The sequence below is a fragment of the Labeo rohita genome, chromosome 17 (assembly GCF_022985175.1).
Source record: "Labeo rohita strain BAU-BD-2019 chromosome 17, IGBB_LRoh.1.0, whole genome shotgun sequence".
Lineage (NCBI taxonomy): Eukaryota > Metazoa > Chordata > Actinopteri > Cypriniformes > Cyprinidae > Labeo > Labeo rohita.
In genome coordinates, this window is record NC_066885.1 from 7,581,533 (window position 1) to 7,595,499 (window position 13,967).

General features: G+C 37.5%; 1 protein-coding gene across 2 annotated transcripts in view; it reads right to left on the bottom strand.

Annotated features, from left to right (window-relative positions):
* Positions 1 to 1,805: 1,805 nt before the first annotated feature.
* Positions 1,806 to 13,967, bottom strand: part of emilin1b (elastin microfibril interfacer 1b) — a 91,878-nt gene continuing 79,716 nt past the window's right edge. For both annotated transcript variants that reach the window (XM_051133321.1, XM_051133320.1), the window contains exons 2-8: positions 11,237 to 11,359; positions 7,700 to 7,911; positions 4,990 to 7,137; positions 4,464 to 4,580; positions 4,190 to 4,207; positions 3,697 to 3,831; positions 1,806 to 3,601 (exon numbers count right to left, since the gene is read on the bottom strand). In XM_051133321.1, the coding sequence (XP_050989278.1) occupies positions 3,273 to 3,601; positions 3,697 to 3,831; positions 4,190 to 4,207; positions 4,464 to 4,580; positions 4,990 to 7,137; positions 7,700 to 7,898 (2,946 nt within the window). In that variant the 5' untranslated portion in view covers positions 7,899 to 7,911; positions 11,237 to 11,359 and the 3' untranslated portion in view covers positions 1,806 to 3,272. The remainder of the gene's footprint in view (positions 3,602 to 3,696; positions 3,832 to 4,189; positions 4,208 to 4,463; positions 4,581 to 4,989; positions 7,138 to 7,699; positions 7,912 to 11,236; positions 11,360 to 13,967) is intronic.

Here is a 13,967-nt window from a genome sequence, read left to right on the forward strand (position 1 = left end):
AACAAAGATGAAAGACAAACAGGATACGTGACATTTTCCCACCCAATCCCATTTAGACACAGCTGGCCAGCGCTACACGGATTCTTTAACCACACCCAATGTGCAAAAATGACACCCTGTCTGTCTGACAGTATGTGTTTGACATTTACTTGGGGGAAAAATTATACAAATGGAAGCTTACATATACTGTGAAATACACTCTGGAAATACTTACTGTACCACAAGCCTAGAAATCTGTAGCAATCACTTACATAGTCAAGTTGAAATTATTTTGATGATTTTATACCGTTTATGGTTAAGGCGGTTATGGTTGGCCAAACTAAACCAGGATTTCTAGCGCAAATATCGTGCTTGTTCTTATCATTTCCAGTCAGGTAGTTGAAATATTAAGCTAATATCTTAATTAATACTGCTTATATGTATCTTTACCACCTAGTAACTTTAGTTTGTCAAAATACTGCTCACTTTCCTGCCCTTCTCTATATGATTTAACAGCTTTCACATGTTTTTTCGTGATTTAGACAGCGTAAATAAGCAGAACAACGTATTAAGTAATACATTAACCGTGCAATCAATGTTGTTAACATCCAACTACTTCCACTATGGGCGCGCATCTAGGTAACTGACCAAACTGTGACGTAAGTGCAAATCCTCTATACTACACACATTTTACAAGATTAGATGTTTATCACTGGTGCTTAGGATCTGCATATCATTTGGCATCGTTCTATCAGTCATTTCTGGTTACTCTGTTTATGTGGTAAGTGAAATTTTATGTACCGTGTAATGCAACAAGCTACCGCTAGTAAGCGGCTAACCATGTTTCTATTTAATGGCTCTGTAAAACGTTTTATTCGTTTTCAGTGCCTTTCCAAATACGGGTTCACTATGCAGGCACATGCAGTAATATATGATAGATTTACAAAAAGTTTCCATTTGATGTGTGTACAGTTTCACTTAGGTGAAGTTAAGCATCAGTCCTCACATGCTGATCAAAGAACCTCCTCTAATTTTAACATTGAATATTCTGTTTAATTTGGAAATATGTTTAATGCAAAATGGGTTCATGAAAAGGGAAAAAAAAACACTGTTTAATCTTCACAACAGACTGGATTTAAGGTTGTTTGTAAAATTTGTAAAATCTATACAGAAATACAGTATGAAGAAATGGAAAAAGAAAAAACAACATGAAAACTCTCCGCTGTGGCACATATCAGAAAGAGGTCAAGAGGTTCACTTGCCAACACTTTGTCTAGACACCAGTGACTTGACAAACAGAAGGCATTATTCATCATAAACTACATCCCCACATGACTATGGACGGACACCCAGACATGTTTTTCTTTCCATTAAATCACAAGGCAAGCCAATCTCCAAACGACTTCTCTGGCTTGCGACGTGGAAAATTAAATGCATTGTGCACTCCTCTTCTTAATCACACTGTTTCTGTGCACATGCCTCTAAAAATAATTTTTAAAAACAGAAACAGCGGGTCTTTTCTATTTGAGAACATGCTTTCAATCACATTTTGCTTTGACAAACGAGCCAGCAACTCCAATATGGACTTTTCCATGTTGAAATGAGAAGTCACAGACAGTGGCAAAACCTGCACCATCAATCACTGACTGGAATTCTATTCAACAAAATCACCATTCTCGAGTACCAGAACGCTCTTCATTGTGTTTGAGACAATAAACAGTAGTCTGCATAGGGTTTAAACAACACTGGTGCTAAATTAAATGGTATGTCTTCCAGTAGTCAAACATACTTGACAAAACCCCATAAAACTTAGTTCAGCAAGTGTGTAAAATTAAATATCTTTATTTGAAACACACGTGTTGCCAATGTACACATTCAAGGTAACAGGTTAAACCATGAGAGGGAATTATAAAATCTTAGAACGGGTCTCTTATGTGTAAATAGATGTTTCAATGCTTACGTTGCTGCTGTAGGGTCCATTTTATGAGCTTGGGAATCTGTTTATAACTAAAAATAATAAATGTAACATAGCACATAAAAGATAGCAGCCTTAATTTTCAACATTCTTGACCATACGAAGTCCGAAAATTCATAGCGTTACACAGAGATCTTTTCAACGTGCTGTGAAATTGCACAAGCATGTTTCAAACAAGAAAAAGCAAAAGCCATGTAGTTCAAAATTCTTTGGGCTGTTGTACAGTAAACACTCAAGCGAGACCACACAGACAGAAATGGTTGATGAAGGACACCCTCTGAATCCTCAGCGTTGTTATTCTTCAAAGGCACTTTGTTGAACCACACTAAGGACAGGCTCTGTTTGATAATCTCCATTGAGTGCTCAGGCTGGGAATATGAATATGGAGCGTAATGCAACGGTCCTCCACTTCAGTAGAACTGATGTCTTTGTAAACGCTTCAACAGGATCACAAAATGCAGGATGATGCATGTACAAAAGTCATTTCTTGTTGGTTAGATAAGCCACTGTGGAAACTGTTTGCTTGAGGAACGAAGATTTCATTGCCATTCATCTCTTTTCCAGAGGCTTGCATGGAAAGCAAAGATTGTCAGGTTGGATAACATATTGAATGCTTCCTGAAATCATCAACTACCAACCACATATTTAATTAAGTAAAGCATCTTTGGCAAGAGCAGGATGTTACTCCTGGAAAACTTGGCACTTGCAATATAAAAAATAGAAAGAATTGAAAATAAGGCACATACTGTACTTTTAAAGATCATCCCTTGACTCAAAGCAGAAAAAGGAGCACATGATTTAAACATTCACAGCAAAAATATGATTTCCTTTTATCAAATCTCCCCAATTTCCACACCCATCAGCCTAACCTATATAACCCTGACTGTGAGTCAAGCTCTTTGGCACAAGAGTACTTTACCGTGCAGTGGCATACATGGGAAGTCGAACAGACCTCGCGGTCATCTTCGGTGCATGAGAGATTATTCGTAACTCATGTCTGTGATTCATATAACATGGAAATATCTCAATAAGAACACTGTCAATAACGGTCGCACAAACCTGCAGTAGTATTTGTTACAACACTTCTCCGAAATTCAGGTTAGGATTACATATCAAGGGCAACAGTTCCTCCACGTAAAACTATATTCTCTGTTTAAGGAGTTCATAGGAGGTCTAACAACATCCGTAGATTTGGAAACAATACCGAAGGAGAATCAACACACAGCAAGTGCATCACCATCCCAGGTGGATAAACGTAATTTAGAGTGTCTCTTTCTAGCCCCGTCGTTTTGCTGGTCTTCTGATTAGTGCTAATCACTTAAAAGACCACATCTTCATATAGAAGCATGCCACTGAAGACAGTTAAAGGCTCCACTGAATGGGCCAGTTTGCCCATGACCAGGTCTATGCAGACTGTGTCGCCCACCTGAAGGGGCAGGATGATGTTGAAGACAGCCAGAGAACCTGGTGTTGGTTTGGCTTCAGCCATTGGTTTGTTTTCCAAGCCTTCCGGTTGGTAACCCGCTGAGTCCACCCGAGCCATACCGTAGTTGGACTTGGAGAGCACAGCTTCAATCTTCTCATTTTTGTGACCGGTCAGGATAGCACTGAAGAAGTAGCGTCCATCTAGTGGTGCAGTAAAGATACCTGTATTCAAGAGAAAACAAAGATGGATACAGTTTTCAATGGTTCTATCCTTTATTTTGGGAAGTAGATCAATTTAAAGTCAGTGCCAAGATTACCTGTTCGTGGATTATAATAGCTTCCTTCATTTACAAAGATCTTATCGAAAATGATCGTTCCAGATGTAACCATGGGATTTGTGAGAGCTGCTGAGAAGGAAAGACGTGGTATGTTGGCATCTGCACCGGTCAAACCTGAAATGAGGACAACAGTTTTTTTTTTTTTAAAAAGCTCCTAAATGTGTTAAATTGTTGACACCACCAGTTCCTAACCCTAAATTCTTCCCTTTATTCTAATATAGACATGCTTTACACAACCAGTTTTAGTTATCAGCTGCTGACCTTTGGCTCAACTACTGACCCAGTACTGCCAATAACAACTGAACACATGGTGCAACACTTAAAAAATGGCTGACTCTCATGCAAACAGACACTTTACAGATATCTCACTGAATTCTTGCCTTCATTCCAGACATTGGCACACATCAAAATAACCTCAGTGTTTGACCAAGATATGGCTGTTAAAAGAATTAAAAGCAAATTAAATGCATACCTCGCTCTCCTCTGAGACCTAAAATAGGAGAAAGCAAAATGTGAGTCACTTTAAAATATGATGCAAGTGTCATATAATACGGAATGTCTAGTTCACCCAAAAATTGCAATTGTCATTCTGTTAATTCTGACAATTCTACAATTGTCATATACTGCCAAGCTCCAAAAGCACCAAAAATAAGTAAATAATGACAAAATATTGATTTTTGAGTAAGCATTTCCACTATTCCTTTAACCAACATGACAAATAAATGGACAAAAACAAGATTTCTCACCAGGAGGTCCTTTTGGCCCAGGTAAGCCTGCAATACCTGGTGGTCCATCATTACCTGGAGGCCCTTCTGGACCAGGGGGACCTCTTTCTCCCTGTGGACCTGGTGGTCCAGGTAAACCTATAATCAGAAAGGATTCTCTTTTTATATCAAATTGTGTACATTTAAGAATTGAAGAATCAGCTTCCTTTGAATGTGAATTTGAATTGAACGGGCACACCCCACACAAAGTCAAATTGGAATTTGTAGTGGAACGACAGCAAGAGAGCTTTGCCAAATTGTAATTCAAAGACAATCAAAACAGTAATGCAGTCTGGGAATTGCATTTTAGATTAAATGAAATGGAATCAATTCTCCGTTCAAATCAGAATGTACAACCCTGATATCCAGCAAAATATACAGTAAGAGCTATGTTCATTAGTGGTGCTGGAAATTTAGAATATGTTCTTACAGGCTGTCAAAATGCAATGTTAGTAAGTAGAAAAAATAAACTCAGTTTGACTTTATAATTCAAGCACTTAAGTCAGACCTGTCAAGTCATTCTCAGTTATGCTCTGGAACTCCTTGAGGATGTGGACCATTGAGGAATTGAGTCTCTTGATCTTGCCGTGGATATCGTCCAGATGTGTGTTCTGGAGGATCTCAATGAACCCGCTGTGTGAGATCACAGTGTTGTTTAGCCCACTGACACAGTTCCACAGGCTAGACACGTGTTTGTTCAGGCCTTCTTTGATCTTCTGGAGATTGTCTGAGACAGAGTCAAACCGACCACAAACCACTTCGAGTTTAGAGAGCCTCTTATCCAGACCATCGCCAGTCCTCTTGCAGTCACCCATCTCAACCACAAAGTTGTTCCCAAAGCGTCGTACGTCTCGATCGACATTGTCAAAGCGTACCCTGCTGTCCTCTATGTGCTCTGTCATTTCCTGCTGGATCTTGTCGATTTCAGAAATTATTTTGTCTTTGGTGTTTCCAAGGTCGGTGATAACACTGTCGTGTTTCTGGACTACATGCTCCAGACCTTTAAGCGTGTCATTGATGGAGCTGAAGGTTAAGATGACCTCAGACAGTTCTCCCTGAATTGACCTGAGGTCACCGGTGTTGCTGCTGATGACACTGTGTCCATCCAGTGGTTTTTGTGGGTCATCCAGATGACCTGTTCCTGATTCCGTTCCTGTAGGAGTATTCAGGGTGATCTTGCATTGACCACTGCATTTCTGTACCTCCTCTCTCAACTGATTCATCTCGTCCTGCAAACCGGAGCAAACATCCACACAACTAGTCTGAGAAGAGTCAATTTTACCTTTAACGTTGTTCATTTCCTTCTGCCATCTGTCCATGGCATGGTTTGTGATGTTCTTGAGTTTCTTTAGGTCATCTTCCACTGAGCTGCACACTTCACAGTTCTCAATCTCCATGACAATCCTGTTGAAGTGTTCCCCATTGTCTCCAGTTAGAGCTTTGATCTTGCGAACATCATGGCTGAGGTTAATGACCCTATCTTCAAGAGAATCCCCATACACGGAGAGATCCTTGAGTCGTGTATCAAACCTCTTGATCTCATCTTCATTCGCAATGACTCTCCACTCCAAAGACTTAACCGTCTCACCAGGGCTTGGACTACCACCGGTTGGAGTGGACCCAGAACTTGGGCCTGAGCACCCAGAGCATTCGCTTAACCTCCTGTCTATAAAGGATGTTGTATTTTCAAGCCGAGATAGGCGCTTATCAAGATCAAATACAGTTTCTTTAACGAGTCCAATATCAAGGTCCATGTCACTGATCTTGTATTCCTGGTCAAGAATACGATTATTGAATTCATTGCGAAGATTTCTGAGTTCCTGCTGGAATGAGTCCCGTATATTAGTCTCCATATAAGCACAGTTTTCCTCGGTCTTCTGGACAGTGTTGTTGAGCCGTCTCTCTAGGTCTTTTAGATTATCGTTGAAAAGATCTTCTGACATCACGGGAACTTGTCCTTGTCCACCGGTTCCTCCAAAATTTCCACCACCTCCAGTTCCTCCTAGTTCCCTATTCAGACGATCCTGAAGCTTGTCATAGGCCTCTGATGTGGAGCTTATCTTCCTGTCCATGTCATTAAGTCGTCTACTAAGGTTGGTCACCGTGTCGCAGCAGCCTTGAGACCGGCTGAGGTCTCGGCGTAAGCCATCGAGAGTTTGGCGGTGACGCTGGTCCATGGCGTTAATCTGCTTTTCCAGAGCCAAGATCCTCTCCCGATCTTGTTGCTGTTGCCGTCTCAAGTCTTCCACTCCAGATTGACAGGCAGAACAGGAAAGAGTCACTCGACGTTCAAGCTCTCTGAGGATTTCCTCCTTCAAGGTGTTGAACTTGCTATCACCTACTCCCCCAATGTCTAGATCATTTCCTCCACCCTTTCCATTCACGAGATGGTTATTGATGCTGACCAGAGTCTTGTCATGAGCTTGAGTACGGTTGTCCAACTGATCAAGCTTGGTCTGAATGTTATGGATGGTCTCTTTCATTTCAGGCTGGGCTGCATCAGCTGGTGTTTTTCCACTATTAAAACCTGGTTTACGCATTTCCTCTTGGAATTTCTCATTCATGCCACGCAGAGTTGACTGCAGGTCAGTTAAGTCTTTGGTCAACTTCTGGATTTTGTCCTCCAGTTGTTTCACCTTTTCATTGTCACCTCTCCCTAGACACAGATCAAACACAATGGTTAAGAAGTTAATTAAAGATAAGCTATAGTTTGGCAGGCATAAATTTACAGTCTTCTCAACTCTGCCAATGAAAACATTACTCCAGTGGCCAGTTTTAATATTTCAGAGGGTTTCTATAAAGCAGGGGTCCTCAACTCTAGAACTCAAGGTCTACTTTTTATGCAGAGATTAGCTCCAACCTGGATTAAACATACCTACCTGCAACTTTGTAGTAATCCTGGAGACTTTGATTAGCTTGTTCAGGTGTTTGATTAGGGTTGGAGCTAAACTCTGCAGAAAAGTGGATCTAGAGGTCCAGAGTTGAGGACACTGAGATGTACAGTGCTTTAAAGATGCTAATACGGAAGTACTGAAAATAAGGCCAGACACTGTTAGCTGTTTGAGCAACTATAGCCAACAAAGACATCCAAAGATGACCAATGGGTTTAGGTAACCTCCAAAATTAAGTCACTGAGTGACTTTTTGGTGCAACATTGTTACATTTTATTGAGTAGATTTGCAGCATAGTCTGAGGACAATGAGAAAACATTGGCTTACCATTTCCTCCGCTCTGTCCATGACCGGTGTTAGTGCCAGTTTGCCCTGGTTGTGGTCTAGGCCAAGGTCTGCTTGTTGAGATCTGAGTATCAGATCCCCCGTTTGGTCCATCATTACAGTCTTCTCCACTATATCCATGGCAGCACTTCCACTCCATTTCTGTTACCATTTTATAAGCCACCTTGTATCTAGGCCTCATGTAGGTCCTGTACCTATAAAACCCATGAAAACCATTTGAATGAAAGCCTGAAATTTCCTACTTTGGACACTGCTGTAATAAATCTTGCCATGTGAGTATTTCCTGACTTGCAGTGTTTAGTTTGAATTGTGAAATACATGGGACTGAGAAACAAACAAACAATACAAATTTTATGTTGATACAAACTATCAAATCAACACAATCTAAAACAACAAAAGCTATTCATTCTGTATATTGTCTAATATATTCCACATTAAAGTCTCTCACTAAACTCACAAAAACCGCTCCTTTCTGGGAACAATGTTGTGTTGCAACACTCTCTACTCAACAAATTAGTTTCTGCTCGTCGCTTTCAGAGCGAGATCCAAACATGCTGACAACAAAAGCCTGACTGCATACAGTTTTTTGGTCTAACAACGGAAGAAGGCATACATACCATATATGTTTCCAAATTAATTCTCAGCACATTCATATGACTTTCTCTAGTTGCTGCACAGACATATGCCGGCCAGCTGTATAAACATCTTGTTCAATGAAAGGCTGGGTTATGGTAGAAACAGTGCACATCCTTAGATACAACATGGAACCCTCCTTCAATGTATGGGATCTTTTTGTATGTTTTATCATCCAAAAAACCATAAATCTACCGGCTCAAGTTGTAATTCTGACCAACAGTCTAGGTCTTAAGTTCACGGTGTCATTCAAATAAACAAATACATATAATAAAACATTACGGTTAGCCTTGAACCCATACATCAGCACCATAGAAGGTGGAATTTCAGCATTTCTTTTTTTTTTCCAGGACTGTTGGTTACAGTTCTTAAGCCACCGAATTCCTGTCTCAACGCTCTGTTTGTTCCATGACCCCTGTGAGAAGCAAAAGAGGGGAAAAAGGGGTCACCCTACTCTACTGGGTGAGTGTAAAAATAAGTGGTGGTATTTTAGTAGGTTTTAAGCCTAATTCCTGTGGCGCACTGGTTGTAGAGCTTGGAATGGCGTGCCACCTCATTCCATACATAGTGGTGTGTGTGTGCTGAATCTAAAGGAGTTGGATTAAGCTTTTCCAGCTGGAGTTCAATGCGTTTCCAGCAACTAGAAACCACCACACAATTGCACACACTTACTAATCCTGGCATATTTAAACTACATTCTGTTTATCTCCATTTGTTGACATTAGGTTTACTATGTAAACACAATGTTTTTAGACTTTAATGACTCATATTTCCAGTAAACTGTGATGTGGTATATATTCTAGTGTCTATGAATGCTATGATGTTGTGATAGCTTTCAACATCTGGCTGAAGTTAGTTGATGTAGTACATAATGGTTCCACTTATTTAGAGTGCACTAAATAAAAACACTTGCTTTTACCTCAGATGCTCTGACTGATTTGAAGTCTGATAGGTACATGTTTATATCAACAAACATAATATGGACGTGCTTGGGTGACATGGTAAAGTAACATACAACTAGCATTAAGCTAAATAACATACAGAAAATGGTACACAACTTTGGGGCCTGTTTCATGCCACATGCAAAAACAGACTGTTTATTGTACCGCCGATGTTAGCAAGTTACATCATTCATAGTGTTTATGTAAACATTAGGGTTGGGTTGCACCAGTCGTTCGTATGTTCTTAAATTGGAACATAAAGTCCACACTAGAGACTTAGTAACTGCTAAAATAGTTTGTAAGCTCTGTACTTAATTTGTTGTTTTAGATTACAGATTGTAGCTAGTAGGCTCTGTAAAGTAATGCATAATCACTGCTCTGAATTTCAGTTTATCCTGGTAAGGTTAATTTTGCTTTCTAAAATAGCCTATGAAATAGCCTGGTATTTTACATACAGTTGAAATCAAAAGTTTACACCTTGCAGAATCTGCAAAATGTTAATTATTTTACCAAAATAAGAGGGATCATACAAAACGCATTTAATCTTTTTTTATTTAGTATTGACCTGAATAAGGTATTTCATATAAAAGACGTTTACATACAGTCCACAAGAGAAAATAATAGTTGAATTTATAAAAAATGACCCTGTTCAAAAGTTTACATACACTTGATTCTTAATACTGTGTTGTTACTGAATGATCCACAGCTTTTGTGTAGTGATAGTTGTTCACGAGTCCCTTGTTTGTCCTAAACAGTTGAACTGGCTGCTGTTTTTCAGAAAAAAAAATTCTTTGTTTTTTCAGCATTTTTGTGTATTTGAACCCTTTCCAACAATGACTATGATTTTGAGATCCATCTTTTTACACTGAGGACAACTGAGGGACGCATATGCAACTATTACAGAAGGTTCAGATGCTCACTGATGCTCCAGAAGGAGAAACAATGCATTAAGAGCCAGAGGGTGAAAACTTTTGAACAGAATGAAGATGTGTACAATTTCCTTATTGTGCCTAAATATCATTTTTTTTTTCATTTAGTTTCCCAAAAGACAAAATAAGGTAAATTTACTCTGATCTTCAAATTCCAAAAGCTTTCACCCCCTGGCTCTTAATGCACCATGTTTCCTTCTGGAAAGTTTGAACCTTCTATAATAGTTGCATATGAAATCACGCAGTTATTGTTCAAATACACAAAAATGCTAAAAAAACGAAGTAATGTTGGGACCTGAAGAACAGAAGGCAGTTTAACTGTTCAGGACAAACAAGGGACTCATGAACAACTATCACTAAACAAAAAACACAGCTGTGGATCATTCAGTTAACAACACAGTATTAAGTATCAAGTGTATGTAAACTTTTGAACAGGGTCATTTTTATAAATTCAACTATTATTTTCTCTTGTGGACTATATGTAAACATCTTTTATGTGAAATACCTTATTCAGGTCAGTACTAAACAAAAAATAACATGCATTTTGTATGATCCCTATTATTTTAGTAAAATAATTAACATTTTGCAGGTTCTGCAAGGTGTATGTAAACTTCTGAAGTCAACTGTAAATTAACTGTAACCCTGCCCCATCCATCCCCCACCCCAAAGCTGTGAACCTAGGGGAAACACTGGAGAAATACTGTTTTAGGTAGCTGGTTTATTGCGTACTGGATTGGACCAGCTACAATAGTCCAAAACATACCTTCCAACCCAACAAAGTTTCCAGCCTTTTATGAAGCAACATAAAATGAAGCAAATTACTCATTGTTTGGAAACAGACATCTGTTGGGCTTGATCCTCTGATAGGCACACAAACAACACTATTCATTAAATGTACTGTATACTGACATATCGATAATCACTGTATAATTTATGGATAGTATGACAAATAAAACAGATGAAACATTTTAGAGAGAGAAAAAGAAGTCCAATACAGATTAAATGGAAACACTTACACTACAACACGGGCGCACTGAATGCCCCAAGAACATGGCTGATAGTCAGGCTTCACGTAAGTCTCCACTCCATCTTCCACCACACAGCTCACCGTCTTGGTCACCACATACGCACACCAGTTTCTGTAAAAAGAAATGCACATCATAAGAAAAGAGGAATTATTTGTAGTGTTGTGCAATGATTAATCATAATTAATCGCATGCAAAATGAACGTTTTTGTTTACATTATATATATATATATATATATATGTATGTATGTACTGTGTATTTTTATTAGGTATGTAAATACACATACAGTATATATTTTTATTGACAATTATTTTTATATGTATAAATATATTTAACATATAAACATAACATATTTTTCTCAAATATATCCATGTATGTGTGTGTATTAATATATACATAATAAATATACACAGTACACATATATTTTGTAAACAAAAACTTTTATTTTGGATGTGATTAATCGTTGCACAGTTATACTCATTTGACCTTGAATGAACCTTTAAAAATTAAATATGACAAATTCCACCACTGAGATTCACAGGTGTTCAGTTTTAAAAACATGAATGTCCCCTTATGTCCCCTGGCCTCGTAAATTAGCAGAAATCTGCAAATAAATAGTCTCTTGATTCTCCCTGTCGCTCACACCAACGTCAACAAGCTCTGGAAATCAGGCCGTTGCGATCTCTCCGCTGCTTGTACTGGGATTTCAAACATCTGCTAGGTTTCATGCTGACTACAGTAAGAGCGAGTTGGATGCATCACTTATCTCATCTTAGGTTTCGCCCCTGTTTTGTTTTAGTCTACTAGTAAGGGCAACAAACTACGTGATTGTCTGATGTGTGTTAAGCAGATGTGGTTTGTCTTCTGCAGTTGTTTGCTCATGAATTAAGCTTAAGTTACACCTCAGACTGTTGCAAATAAGATTGCCATCAGTGCACATTTGACTCACGCTGTGTCTTTCCAGAATAAACCCGCAGATAGTTTCTTCTCGGAGGCCACATAAACATGTGATGCATCTGAATCATGTTAAATCAGACAACGACGTGTGCAGCTGCCAAAAAGACAATGAATTTCATTGATTCTGATTAAATATGGATTCCACTAAATGTGGCCCTATGCAAAAGTTTTGGTTTCTTTCTACAAGATGGCTAACTAGAAACAATGAAAAACATTGTTGAGATGATATCAGCATTTTTAATAGATTCCTGAACAACATTACCCTCCATTAATTCATTTTTGTTGTTTTTCTCTACTGCTTTCGGTCCAAATCAGCCATGAATGCAACAAGGAACAAGCAACAGGGCATTTTTTCCATCTCTTCGTACTTTAAAGGCGTCTCCCACTGTGAAATCTCATTAGTCTAAAAATCCCACCCATCTTGACTGTAAGTCAAGGCAAGTTTATTTAAATAGCACATTCCATACAGCATGGTAATTCAAAGAAGAAAAAAAACATAACAATAAACAATATTAATAATAATATGAATATATGTATATTTTTGTGTATATATGTTTACATATATTAAACTAATTCACACACACACACACATATATACACACACAAAATATAATGCATGTAATATAAATATTTATAATTTAGAAATTACAATAGTAATGAGAATATTAATATTACTAATATAAATTATAACAAATTATGAAATGTGTGTGTATATATAATTTATAAAAAATAAATATATAAATAAATATAAAATACATAAAATATATTTTGAATATATATAAAAATAAATATAATATTATGATGGTAATATAATTTATAAATATAATAATAATAATAATAATAATAATACTATTATAAATTATTATATATTACATATAACTAATTATTAGGTGTGTTTGTGCCTGTGTATGTGTGTATATATATATATAAGTTTGAAATATAATTTAAATGTATGACAGTTTATTATATATATATAAGTCTTTGGTCTTTTATATATTTATATATGAATAGATAGATAGACATAATATATATATAATATATATATAATAGATATAATGATAATATATTTTGAAATATATTATAATTTTTAAAATAATAAAATACATGAAAGTAAATAAAAAGAAAAATAGATGAAAACAGAAAAAAGAAGAACACATTACTAAAAGTTTGTTATTCTTTATATAAATCAAAATAATAATGCATTAAAATATCATCAACACCAATTATATCCTATAAATTGAATAATATATATACTAAAATCAAATACTTCTCACTCAATGACAACAGCTGTACATCTTGATATTTGTCAGAGCATTAAAAAGGAATTCCCATTTGGGCTATATACCCATATTATCCTCCTTTTTTTTACAATTTGACAGATGACTCTAAAAGGTCACTGCCAAGAAATAACCAACATATGACCCATTCCTTTTGCAAAAGCATTATGTAATACAAGGAAGTTAGCCAACGAATGGCTTGTCATGGAAAAACCACTTAATTCTCCCAAGACATCTTCCATGTGTACGCTCTTGACCACTACCACCTGACTCCAGCTTTGACTGCACATGGTTCATCAGCAACCTACGGTGGATTTCCTGCCTCCACAGCTGCTCAGGACGCTCGCACATATTGCCAGCACAATTTCATGTTTTGGCCTTCGATATTAAACACAGATGGTGCTAGATCAGAGTAATGACATCATGATATAATCCACGCTGGCTAAACGAAAGGATGTTTATAATGAATTACAAGAGAAAATGCAGT